The sequence below is a fragment of the Micrasema longulum genome, unplaced genomic scaffold, assembly GCF_059751315.1.
Source record: "Micrasema longulum isolate JH-2025_06_02 unplaced genomic scaffold, ASM5975131v1 h1tg000548l, whole genome shotgun sequence".
In the NCBI taxonomy this organism is placed as follows: Eukaryota; Metazoa; Arthropoda; class Insecta; order Trichoptera; family Brachycentridae; genus Micrasema; species Micrasema longulum.
In genome coordinates, this window is record NW_028277744.1 from 1,624,329 (window position 1) to 1,638,461 (window position 14,133).

Genomic DNA, 14,133 nt, shown 5'->3' on the forward strand with positions numbered 1-14,133 from the left:
CTGCCGGGAATACGTCGAGTTACCAATAGCCCTGTACGGACTAGAAAAATATGCTAGATGCTATATCATATCTCTAAGTTGGGTGCTAAATGATATTACAATATTGTTAATACTTCAAACATGGCTTGTATTATGTCCGTGTCATGTTTTCTCGTTCTGGCACGAGTTGTCATGTTTGTATTCCATACGAAGTGTCACTACTTTGTAAAGAGTTTGTTTGGTGAGCACGTTTTTCGATCGTACGATAGCTATCAACTATCGAGGCGTCAATTGCAATATTATTACAAGCTGACAGTAAATGGCTAATTCAAAAATAATAAATGAAGAAAAATATTACACCAGTAGTTAGTTACATTCGATATTTTACCTATACATATTTAGGTCAGTAGGTGACACGAATTAAGAGGAAAGACGGTTTGACTTTTCTTCATACAGACGAATTCCTGTATTTTCTCCCTGGATAATGGCACTAGAGCAGTGATTTGTAACAGTAAGACACTTATTAGTATTTTTTTGCATCACAACAGGCTTTGAGGCCCAATTGAACGTAGTTATGCAGAAAGCAGCCAGCCATAGAAAAGTGAAACTAAGATAATAGCCATTTTGTGAAAAGAGTGAATTATAAAATCTACACAATAGTTGGAATGTTTTTGACTTTGACAAATGATTAACAATGAATACATTAGATTTTTGGTATTACAAACAAGAATCTTATTATGTATTTGAACAGTGTAAATGAATTTAAAAGTACCGTAAGATTTTTCTAGTCCTATGGGTGTTTTCTGCAAATAGAGAAATTCCATTTTTGTTATCGGCACTATTTTCAGAAGGCGATTTTTACAGTTTTTTGTATGAAAGCGGTCTGGCTGTTTTAAGCAGAACTTAGAATTGATCTTACTGCACCCGATAACACCAATATCTCATTTTTTCGAAATTGTGGACGGGCTGCTTTCTGCATAACTACGTTCAATTATTGGTTGGCTGGAAGATATTGCTTTTAGCAATAAGTTCGCCAAAATACTTATTCTTTGTAGTCGTAAAAAAAAACAACTTTTTTGTGTTCTCATCAGGAATCGAATCCAGAACCTTCATCTTAACTACTACACCACGGAGACCGTCAAGATATTTACCATTAGCGTGGTCTTATCGTTTTGTTTTTTTGATAAATTGTTTCTTCAAGGAGCTAGGACCATACAAAAACCATTAAATGCGGCCAGTTTTATCTGCCGTCTTCGGACGCACGGTATACAAATATGACATTTATTTTCAAAAAGCGGTACCGGCATAGAGCGTCACATTCTGATCGTCGATTTTGTTGTTTTTAGTTAGGCACAATCAGCCTGACGTGCAGTTGTCTTTTTCGTTCAGTATCGAAGAGACATTTGGGAGAAAGTGACAGAAAAACGATGTTCAAACTCCTACAAAAAACTCAGCCATCTCTTTACATATATTCTAACACAATACAGGGTGTTCATTAAACCCTGTCACATCCGAAACCACGATGATCAGTATGAGCAAGAAGACATATTGGCACATTCAAATATTTTTTTAGAACGAACAAAATTTAAAAAATAAAATATCAAAAAAAGCAAATGGTTGTTTACTTCTGCAGGGGAGAAACGAAGAGGGGGAAGAAGGGAGTCTGATACTGCGCCGCGCTCCCCTTACTTTTCCCCTGCAGTAAGCAACCATTCGTTTTTTAAAATAATTTATTTGAAAATTTTTTTTTTGTTCTAAATATTTTTTAAATATGCTAATATATCTTCTTGCCCATACTGATGATCGTGGTTTCGGATGTGACAGAGTTTAAAGAACATATGTATATTTAAACACTAGAACCATATATTCAAACACTGTTTTAAAAAATACAAGTCATTTTTATTGAAAAGATTACAGAAAATATCCAAAATCCATTTTGACGTGTTCTTTGTGTTTTCGTAAGAGTATTCAAACTAAAAGCCAGGTTTCTGTCCCGGTGCGTGTTGCTAGTTGCTATAGTTCTTAAAATGTAACATGAATGAATGACAGTTGTCAGAAAAAGTGACGACATAACTTTGTAGTAACGTCAAAGGAGTTATTTATATTGACACACGAAAAATCATTTGTATCTGGCGAGTATTTTTTTTTTTAATATAATGCTTGACAAACATAAATCAACATTAATATATAAAATCAGCTTTAAAACTAAAAGAAAACGAAAATAAACCTTATTATTGACGACGTTCTTGCAAGGTTACATCATTTTGCAAAAACGTTAGAGATGGGACAAATTGATCATGTAAATTGATCGAATAAAAGAATAATTAATTTTATATTGTTCATGAAAAAAGTATAAATGTCTTATTTTTTGGTAAATTATTGTGTTAAACACACTATAATAGGCTTGTTTTTGCGTTTTTTTTATCAATTTTCGGGAACAGAGTTTCATGATTGCATGAAATAACTGATAATATCGATTTGATCAGTGATCAGTAATTTCACATCACTATTGAAATTAGTTAGACAGCTGTCATTCTAATCAAGCTATATTTTAAGGACTATAGTTGCTAGTGTCGCGGACTCACGAATCAGAGGTACGACTTTCAAACTCCACTCTACTCGATTCTCAAATTTAATAGTTAATTATTTAGAACTCCTTATAAATGCTCTCTGAAATTGAAATACATATTTTCGTAAATCCTAAAAACGCAAATATTGTTAAAAAAACGATCAGTTTTAAATTTATATATGTTTTGGAGTCATATGAAAGATAATTATTATTATATTGTGAATTTTCTACAGGAATCCAGTATATTTTTCTTAATTAACGTTTTAATTTTGAGCGCGTTGAATTTTTTTAAGGATATTGAATTTATGCTGGACATCTTTTAAAAAAAATATAGCCTGGAAAATTCTACACCTTGGGTTGTCGTCCCTTTCGACAAATCTCTTTCAATAGGTTAATCGAAAATTATTAATTTTTTTGATTAAAAACAATTAATTACATTCTTATTTTTCCAAACTATTTCAATTTTGGGGGGAATATTCAACGAGTAAATAACTAACCATTAGAAAATGGGAATAAAGTTGTGGCAAAGTCACCGCCACACTAGCCATGGAACCACAACACGATCTTAATTCGAATTTTCCAATATGTGTTTATTCAATATACTTTGTTAAATATACTCTTTATTTATTTATTTTACTGAAACATACAGTCAAAAATGATTCAATTACATGATAAAAATAAGATTTAAAGACAGACCAGCGAAGTTTCCAAATAAAAATCATACTTATTTAATTATGGTACATTTTAAAATTTGTACGGGCGTATATAGATTTATATGTTCAGGTGTGTGTAAGTGTGTGCATAATGAAAACGCAAGTGGGAGCGTATCGCAGCCAAAAAGAATGAGAAAAAACTAATTATAATTTGAGAAAGAACGATAGAGGAAAGAGCGTTGTGCATAGTTGATGCCACAGACTAGCAGATGGAATGAATATTTATTTCTTGTCACGCGTAAGGGGACATTAAAATTAATTTTGGAGAGTAGGTTTAAAGAGTACTTAATTTCATAATTTATATAAAAAGCATATTTCATATATAGTGCGTCTATTTTCAAGGGTTAAAAATCCATTTTGTTTAGTAGATTGGCTGTCAGTGCAAAGCGTTTTATTGTTTTTATAATCTAGGTTTTTTTTTTAAATTTACGTTGAACATTTTTTTTTAGAAAAAAATAAATATTAGCGTTCTTATAATTTACCTAAATATTTCAATTTCGGTGGCCATTTTCAACGAGTTGTAAATAACTCACTATTAGAAAATGGAAATCAAGTTTGGGTAGAGTGGGGTTCGAAACTCAGACCTCTGGCCCGTGAGTCCGCAACACTAGCCACGGGACCACAACCCGATTCTAAATGTAAAATGTATTGTGGGCTCCACACAACGGATGCAAACTCCAAGTTACTGCGTATGGATGTATCTTTTTTTATTATTTTTATATATCTATGTGCTAAAAATAAATAAATGTATTCCATAAAACATGAATGTCGTCGTTGCACTGGCAATATCTGTTAATTAAACTTTAAAAAAAAAGTTTTGATTTCTCATTAAGATTACACAATTTTGTTTTAACGAAATATCTCTTAAATTTTTTTTTATGTAATTTTCCTTTTTGTTATCAATGAAATCAAAAAAAAAAATTATTAACCTCCCAAACAATTTTTAAAATGTTACTAAACAGATATTGTTTGCCCAACGACATTGTGCTATTTCATTCGGGTGTCTAAAATGTTATTTTCCTTTCGTTGCAGGCTGGACCCACCTGTCCTGACATCATCTGCTTCCATGGAGGGGAAGAAGATGGCGCCACCACCCCACCAGCACCCTCCCCGCCCCCACCAACCTCACCCTCAATCCAACCATGCGGAGAACCATTATACCGATTCTCCGCAATACACCCAAGTCATGCAACAGCCCCAGCAACACCCGTCTTCTGTCATTCACCAAGCCCCAACAAGGCCCCAACACCCACAATCCATCGGTCCCAGATCACCGCTTCTCGAAAACCACCAAGATCTCTACGGAACTAGGCAGCCGACAGAACTCGCCAGACAGTACGCTCTAAGGGAACAACAACAAATGGCCAATCAAAGACTAGAACAGCAACAGAGGTCCATGCCGATGGGCAATTCTTCTTATTCTCTTCAAAGCCCATCGCAAGATCCCATTCTAACAGCTCCTGTACCGCCCGGATATAATGCCTCGGTGCATCAAGCCTACTTGCGAAGAAATCAACACCAATTAGGAGATCATCAACAAATATACCAAAACCATCAAAGTATATATCAACCTGCCAATCAACAATCTCGGATGTATCAGCCATACACAAGTAGAATACAGCAGCCTAATTATATGTCACCAGGCCACAGTCACACGCAACTACTCCGGCAGCAGTACAATGAGCTACAGCAAATGAAATTGCAACAACAGATGCAATATCAAAGTCAGGCTCAAATCCAGCAGCAGCAAACGTTTGCCCAAAGGCAGATACTTCACCAACATCTTCACAGTAGGCAACAATCCCAGCAAAATCTAGCGCAGTATAGCATGTCTCCAAGCACTGCGCAGCTGAATGAAGTAAATGCACGATTATCCAAGAAACAAGATAATATGATTACTCCTGATGACTATGCAACCCATCAATCTATGAAGAATAACCAGAATCAGGCTAAGCAGTCTTCTGTCTCTCCCATTAGTAAGACTTCTGGAGACCCCATGAGCAGTCCAAGTACGAAATCGCCTAGTGGATCAGAAAGTAGAAGAAGCAGCAGTGGAACATCGCAAGCCTTGCGATCTCCTATTGCTCAGAGACCTCCCTCTGCTCCTGTTACCAAAGCTGGTTGGCTTTATAAACAAGGATCGGATGGATTGAAAGTTTGGAGGAAGAGATGGTTTGTCCTCTCTGAGTATTGCCTCTTTTACTACAAAGGTAACCATTTGAATGCCGTTTTCCAGAAGATTTCACTATTTTGTTGTCTTATTTATGTTGATTTTCATATCTTTATTTTCATTTTAGGTCAAGAAGAAGACAAACTTTTGGGATCTGTGTTGTTACCATCCTATGTTGTATCTTTGTGCACTGGAGATGAGAAAGGATTAAGGAAGTGGTCTTTCAAATGTGAACATGCGAATATGAGAACTTACGTGTTAGCTGCCCCTGATCAGCATTCTATGGAGCAATGGGTTCGAGTCCTAACAATGGCGGCCACTATGCAGGACATAAGGTAATAAAAAAATCAATAAATATTCTTGAATTTGCCAAATATGTAGACTTAGATATAAAATGTTACATTCTTTTTGCAGATCAATGGAAAAACAGCACCAATCCGGACAATCTGCCCAACTGAAGGAAAGAAGAAGCAAAACACCGATTCATTCTGGAGAGCAGGTAAAATTGAGTGAGTTGCATAAGCAAGTTGCTTTTCTTTGATAAACATTAAATATATCTTGTTAAATTTCAGGATGAAATTGTACCTGAAACAAGCGCTACTGTACAGCACATGTATGAGAATGCTCCCCCAAAACCTAGACGGTCTAATGAAGGATACCAATCACCCAGTCCTGAACGAGCTGATAGGTATTTCGTCAATCTGTGTTTCTATTATTTTGAATAATTTTCAAAATGTTTCATTTTCTAATTCTTATTTCTTTATTTTTCTTTCCAGGTATGATCCAAACTATGATATTCTAAGAGAACCTGCATACGGCAGTGCAGAAAGTTCTCAGCAAAAGTTTGTGAAGAACAGAATGAATGCCAAGTCACCTATTCACACAAACGCTGAAGCTATTTACGAAAGCAAATCTGCTTCCAGTAACTACGCTACCCAGAGAAATCTTACCAAGTCACCTGAAGCCGTTTATAATGCTCATAATTTATCCTTGCCTTTAACGAATACACATACAAATAGATTAGATAACAATAAGTCTCCGATGACTATTTCAAATAATATGCCTAATAGATTAACGCAAAGTAACGAAAACAGAATGTCACAAAATAAATCTCCGGCCTACTTTGATAATAAAAATCTACCCCAAGAAGTTGTGCAAGCACAAAATTATCAACATGAAAATCAAAATATATATGTAGAATCGGGATATCAAAAGATGCTACAGCAGCAAGACATGAACAAGAGAATGATGGAAAGAGAAATTTACCAAGAGCAAAGTGCTATGCAAGGGCAGCTGCAGAACATGAATAGAACTAACGCTAATGGATCTTTTGTAGAAAGACAGTCTTTTGAAAGGAGAACGCCAGATACATATGGAAGATCTATGATTGTTCCCGGTTATTATAGTAAAGGAAGGTCTGGGGATTATGAAGATGTATATAACAACCCATCCAACAGCCAGAATTACAGGGAACATTCCAGAGATCAATCTAGAGAACAATCCTACAGAAGGCCTATAAGTCCAGTTGCCTACGAAGATAAATCCACAACTCCAGTACAACTTCCCCACCAAAGATATGCTCAAACAAATTTGGATAATGTAAGTAGTTATAATTCAATTGTAATTTCATTTTGACATATTCTATTAATTTTTCTTTTGAAAAAATAACTCCAAGCAATGGTTTTAATGACTGTGTTTTTTCTTCAGAATCAAATTTATCAAGCTCCTCCAGTACAAATGCGTCAAAAGAAACTTCCACATAACTATACCGCCCCTGTTTTACCACACAACAGTGTTCCGAGACCTCACAGTGCTGATTTCCTTGAGTATGAAGCTAAAAATGCCTCCTACGATACCAATATATCTACAAGACATACAAACCCATCTAGGCAACCCCCTAGACCCAAGTCAAGTCTGGACATCAATTCGCATGATTACAATGGAGATAATTACTATTACTCTGAAGCTAGTTATGCGGAAAAGATGCGCCAGTCTGCTCATTATTTAAGGAATAAAAATTTTGGCAGCACTGTCTTTAACCCGAGACAGTCTGATCCAAAATCCCCAGAATACGTAAAAGAACGCAAGATGTCGATGCCTTCATTTCGTGGTGATGAAAGTATCTACGATCCAGAAATGAGAATCGACAGAGAATCCATTTATGGAATGCGAGATCAGAACAGGAATGTCAATGGATCTGATAAATATAGACACAGTGAAGTTACAGGTCCTAATTCTAACTGGACTTTGAGGAATAAAAGTCTATCCCAAATCATGACGCAAGATGATGTTTACAACAGGAGTAATAGTGCAATGAGTGAAGGGTCTACTGTGAGTGGATTTAATCGGGATGCAACACAGATGTCTATTGGAAATGGTGATCAATTCATGCGATCGGCGAGTGCCAGACTTCCTTCGACAGGCTCAGAGCAATTATCATCTAGGGATGGAGAGAGAAAAGTTCAACAGGTCGGTGTTGTGAGTAAAAATTTTTTAATACTTATTAGACAATTTAAAATACTTAAGTTTGTTTAAAACCTTATTACTAGGCATAATGTTTTGCATGTGTTAACACAATGTTTTTCATGCGCTTACAGCGAGAGGAATCAATGAAGCGCCTGCTTGAATGGAAGCAACGGATGCTTCAGTCTCCACTAACTCGTAAACCAACCCCTGCTACTCTGTCCCTTGCAAGAAGTCTTCCACCGGGACCCTCACAGCGACAAACACTTCCCAAAGTCTCCAATCGTTTACACAACCAAATTCAACCATCATACAATAGCTATTCTTCTGATGATGAAGGTAGGGCAACTTTATTTAGAATTAGTCTGTTATCATTAAGTTAGTGTATTTTATTTTAAATTTCAGTAGAACTACTCTTTCATGAGTTTACATAACAATGTTGAAATAATAAGATCTAATCAGTTCTATCACGATATAACTCTTTGATAGTTTTGAAAACCTCGAAGTGCCAGCTTAATAGTAATTTAACGATTTTTCTGGGCACATCATTTCACTGTGTAAATATAGTATGCTTTGAATAATCATATATTTTATCAAGAATGTATGGTTTGGTATCATTAACATATATTTTTTAAATAACGAACTATTATAATTAGAGCTTAGACCAAAGATAATTTAATTAAGTAGTAATTCTTAATTTGAGCACTCCAATTATAATCATGAAATGTTTTGTCAATAAGTTATGAAATGAATGCCAAACAGTATTTAACAATAACAAAGTATTTTTTTAAATATCTTTCTTTTATTAATTTATATACTTTATCCCTTATATTGTAATGATATATTATGATTTCCATCCCTGACAATAATAATTTATGTTCTATTTTCCTCTATGCAACACTAATCCGCAGTTACTTGACGCGAGGCACTTGGCAACACACAGAGATACACAGTAGCCCGTAGTTGGTGAAGATAGACGTTGACCGTAACGTAGATTAGCAAACACATGTGACTCTGATTAGCTTGCAACAGTTACCTTCCTGCCTGCTTGGGACAAACTTTACTAACCTCAGCTGGAGGGCGTTCCTCCTCCTTCTCGTCGATACTGTATTGGTGAATGGGTATTATTATGTATTTGTACTATTTATCGAGATATTCCGAGTATTCAAGTATAATAGAAGGGTAAATAATTCTTACTAACACTCGGGTTATGGTTCTTACTTTAGCTCTTCTGATTATTGTATGCATCTAGTGAATGAAGAGAATATTTCTAGTATACTTTGATTAACAAATCGATGTAAATCTAATTTAGTCTAAATGGTGAATGAAAAGTGTCTAATGTATGGTTGTGACTGTCATTCGGTTTAGAGAGATTGGGGGATATTGTTGGCGCGGAAGGCGACTCGGCGACAAAACTCGGGCAAGGGCAGGCAGGAAGGTCTCTAACTCCTTCTCCATCCTCCCCACTCCCCCCACCCCCACCCCTGGAGCTTCAGCCCAGTTCTCAGCCCGCTATGTCTTCTCCAAGCTCTGAATCTCACGTGCCTGACTTCGCTTCGCCTAAGTCTGTACGGCCTGTAGGTGAATCTCACACCTCGACCGCGTCACTCAGTACAGTGATAGATATTCCACCGTCTCCTATAGATAGCGACGCAGAATCTGAGATGCAATTGGAATATACAGACAACGATTTGGATGAAATCTTAGCTCAATCTGATGATAATGAACATACCAAAGATGACCAAACAAGTGGAAGAAAATCTGTTATTAATTTTTTTCCTCAAGATGGTAAAAGTGATACAACAGATCATGGAAATGTTTCTATGAGCCAAAGGTTTCCAGACTACGAAATATGTGAAATGAATCAAAGCAATATGGAATCTATTGAGAGAAATATTGATGTCAACGAAACAAAGGTTAGAAGTAGAGCATCAACGCCTAAAACACCTCCTAATCTAGAAGAATGCGAAGATCACTATTTACCGATGAGCCCGAGAAAAATAGTATTTCCAAACCCCACACACGAAATATTTAAAAACATAAGTGTTTTTGGTAGTGTCGAACATCATGAAGATAACCCATATGTTGAGATGAGTCAAGGTATAGGTGTAGAAAGTGCATTTCTTAAAGAAGAGATCCAAGCTTATGAGGTTGTTTGTGTAAACAGTGGAAAAATTGAACCAGTTTATATGGAACTCAATAATCTTCCCGACAATAATGTTCTCGCTGATCAAAGTTCCAGTATTACTAATACAGAAACTAATGTTAAGGAGAAATTTGCACCTCAACAAAAATCGATACTGAGAAAACAAAACTCTGAAAGCAAGTTATCGTTGAAAAATTCTTCTAGGATCGATGTCAAATCTCCCTTGCCAGATATTTTGATGAATTCACAAGGAAAAAGTAGTTCCCTAAAATCTGATAGTTCAGACATAGGTGATGAAGAATCAAAAGATTTTCCTTCAGATACTGCATTTTCTCGATTCAGTATCTCGGACAATTTTAGACCAGCTTCATATTACCTGGGATCCAGTGGAATACTAACCGACATACAAGATAGTTCTGACAGTGAATTAGTTTCCCCACCACCTATACCAACATCACCACCGCCGATGGAAGAATTAGAATTGCCCTTGCCAAATCCCCTACAAAATGCTAAGTTGGATACCCTCGATGTAAATAGAATGGTCAATACTGGAAACAAAAAAAGTACTTTAATGGTTTATGGTAATACTCCATCAATGTATGATACAATTTTCAAAGGGGAAAGAATCAAACGCAATAGAGCAAGTATGCCCGATAATGATCGTAAATTTAAGGATACTACAAATCTTGATACAATCAAAAGATCTTCTTTAGATGCCAATTTTATCCCACCAAGTTACAGAACAAGTAGTAATACTGATACAGACTCTTTGTTGAGCTATAATGCTGATAGAGGATCATCGAGAATGTCCCTGGAGTCAGATATAAGCAGTAAGTTTGACGCTTCCATTTCTGGAAGTACTGTAAATATAGATAGAAAACACATACAATCTGATAAAACTAGTTTGAATGATGATGATGATGAATTCATCGAATTACGTCACGCGCATCTACAAACTGACAATGAAATAGAACGAATGCTCAAAAGAAGACCCCTTTCTGAAGAATCATGTATTGAAATTGAATCGTTGGATAGTAATTTCAATGATAATATTGACAATGTCAATTTGGACCAGTATTTAGATGAATTGCAGGCCAGTAATGTTTACCTGTATTCGAATAATATGTATCCAGGAATGAAATCATCTGGAACATACTTTCACGAATCCAGACCATTAGATATGGCAACTGTTGGTTATTTAAATGACAGAGTTGCCGCAATCAGAGAAGAGGTGCAGTATGAAAACATACAATTGATGGAAAGTAGTATAGAAAGATCTCGAAGTAGAAATTCAAATATTTCCAACACAATCAGTGATCCAGATACAGTTAACACCTTTCAAACTGTAAGACCTTTGAGTCGGATGTCTAATGCGTCTGGAGTAAGTGGAGTTTCTTCACATGTTAAAACATCGGGTCTTTCAGTACGAAGTTCCAGCAGGAATTCTTTACCTACAGATAGTAACTTAAACACATCGTCCTACAGTCAGGTTCCAGCTAACCACACAAGACATGCAAGTTTCGAACAACCAACTATGTCGTACTACTCTAAAAATACTCCAAACTTTGAAAATGACGTTTCCATTCTTAAAAATTTAAATCAATCTGTTCATCATGAACAGTCTACAAATAAAGTGAATATTTCAGAAATGTGTAAACCGAAATTACAAGAAAATGCAACTTTTCAAGACACCCAAATGAAAGTGGCTCAACCCAATTCATCTCACAGTAGAGACAGTTCTTTTGAACAATCAGCTCCCTATTACTATTCGGATATATCCTCTCAAGACAACTTGAACTTAACTGCTACCGGATCTCAATACCCACCGACTTTCAGCAAAAATAATTTTATCCTAAATAGTAAATTAAATAATCAAAGAATAAAAAATAGTCCATTGGGAAAAAAGTGTGATATTAGCCACATTCATAATCCAATACACTCTGTATCAAATTATAACCAGTTTATTGAACCCGGAGAAGGGCCTATACAGATTGCAGCTGCAGCACGATGCGTTTCAGTCGAGTTTTTAAGTGCTGCTGACAAATTTACAGATATAGATGATAAAAATATATATGAATCAGATACACTAAAAAAGAAGAAAGTCAGAGATTCTATGCCAAGTGTGCACTCCAATTTGAGTTCTAAAAACATTTATTTATCTTCTCACGATAAAAGCAATTCTTCAGATGTTGATATGACTTTATTTGGTCAACATTTAGAAAATCTGAACTTGAGTGATGGAAGTACAACATTAGAGAGACTTCTTCACAATGCGGTACATTCCGTAAATAGCAATGAAACAAGACTATCAGAGTTAAACCGTTCTAGAAGCCAATCTGCTTTGAGTGACGCTATGCATGTTCAAAATCAAACAATGGTCCCTAACAGATTCCTAGAACAAGAAATACAATCTAATAGGAAACCCGTCAATAGTAATTTGTATGTTGAAGTCGGATCAAGATTGACTAATTCCGAAAATTCGAGAGATAATGCTGAAGTGCAAAGGAATATTGACGGAAATATTTGTGATGGGGAAATGATGTGGGATGAAGATTCTTTATGGACTGAAAATCTCAGAAGGGTTTCCCAACGCCACGCTCGGTCACTGGATCATTTAGACTGCTTAGTTAGTCCAACCGGTGCATCTGGAAGACGAAGTGTCGATCTGAAAACAATGCTTAAAAGTGCAGACGGGAATACAGAATCAGATTCTAGGTTGCGTTTAAATAAAGTAAGCAGAGGAGTCACATACGTCAATGATAATGTTAAAGGTCAAAGACCGTTGTCTTCCAAAAGACGTCCTTACAAAAAGAATACAAGGAAACCGGTGATGACGCTAGTCACGATAGATCAGTCAAATGAAAATGACGTTTATGTTCAGTTGGCGTCTGAATCCAGTAAAGTAGATATTGCACTCGGCAATGACGACGGTGTTTACGAGCAACTAACAACTGATTCGCAGAACATGATGCAAGAGAAACTAACGGAGTTTGAAGATGTTAATGCGGGTGATGAGAGAAAAGGTAACACGGATAGGAAGAAGTTTGAAATAGACAGGGAGAAACTGAGACAGTGGGACTTGTTGTCAAGTGGGGAAGGGTGCGGAGGGGACGGGGAAGGTGATGTGGCAAGCACCACCCCCACCAACACAGGTATCTACAGCACATAAACCAATCCTGAATTCTTATTCCTTTTTCTTTTGCAATTTGTTCACATTTTACAGCATAATTATGAGTTTTTGATTTCTTTATGATTTACTATATCCAATGCACGCACCAACATGTATTATAAATTCAATAGGTATCTTCAAAGATCTATAAAATATATATTTTTAAATATGGCTTTTATGAATACAGTTTTTAATCGTTTTTTAAGTGGGGTTTTTTGAAAGTAACACTCGATCTCCGAATTGCAATAAATAAAAATTGCCAATGCATATTTACATTATATTTTTTTAAATATATCAGCCAAATGTTTGCCGTGGTTCTGTTTGGTTTCTTGAAATTTGGAGATCCAATTTAGGATGACCGTTTCACATAAAAGAGGATGACTTTCACCAATAAAGCATTTGATGTTGACCTTTAGGGCGGCAATTGCCTGTGGTCTATAGCCTCGAGATTTCATGTTGTAGTAATGGGCGTGAAATCACGCGATAACAATTTCCACACGTTGTTGAATCGTGTAGCGCTTCATAGCAAAATGTAAAGACTAACCGACCAAAAACTACACCTGTTAGTCTCCTGACTTCATATGAACTGTTATCAAACATCGAGCATACTATTGAAAAACCCCATACAGCAGAACTTCGTTTATCCGAACTCCAATCATACGAATTGCCAAATATTGGGATCTTTATCAAGAAATAAAAAATAAGGGAAATTTTATATTAAATTAAAAAGGGCAATTAACTGTTTTTAATGTGATTCCAACTCCCTGTATTATTTCAAAAGCAATAAAAAAGTTATTTTAGAGTAAATTTTGCATTTTCTTTCAAAAGATTGCTTTAATTTAATGGTTAATCTAACTATCCGGATAACGTCTGGCTCTAACTAATCCGGATAATTGGAGTTTTACCGTATATTGAACTAAAACT

The 14,133-nt window shown here is 35.8% G+C and overlaps 1 protein-coding gene across 3 annotated transcripts in view; it reads left to right on the forward strand.

Annotated features, from left to right (window-relative positions):
* kmr (pleckstrin homology domain-containing family A member kramer) overlaps positions 1-14,133 on the forward strand; it is a 147,478-nt gene that overhangs the window by 112,947 nt on the left and 20,398 nt on the right. For all 3 annotated transcript variants that reach the window (XM_088227946.1, XM_088227948.1, XM_088227947.1), the window contains 8 exons: positions 4,294-5,471; positions 5,559-5,766; positions 5,846-5,930; positions 6,004-6,119; positions 6,208-7,030; positions 7,139-7,909; positions 8,029-8,233; positions 9,263-13,192. In XM_088227946.1, coding sequence (XP_088084072.1) covers positions 4,294-5,471; positions 5,559-5,766; positions 5,846-5,930; positions 6,004-6,119; positions 6,208-7,030; positions 7,139-7,909; positions 8,029-8,233; positions 9,263-13,192 — 7,316 coding nt within the window. The remainder of the gene's footprint in view (positions 1-4,293; positions 5,472-5,558; positions 5,767-5,845; positions 5,931-6,003; positions 6,120-6,207; positions 7,031-7,138; positions 7,910-8,028; positions 8,234-9,262; positions 13,193-14,133) is intronic.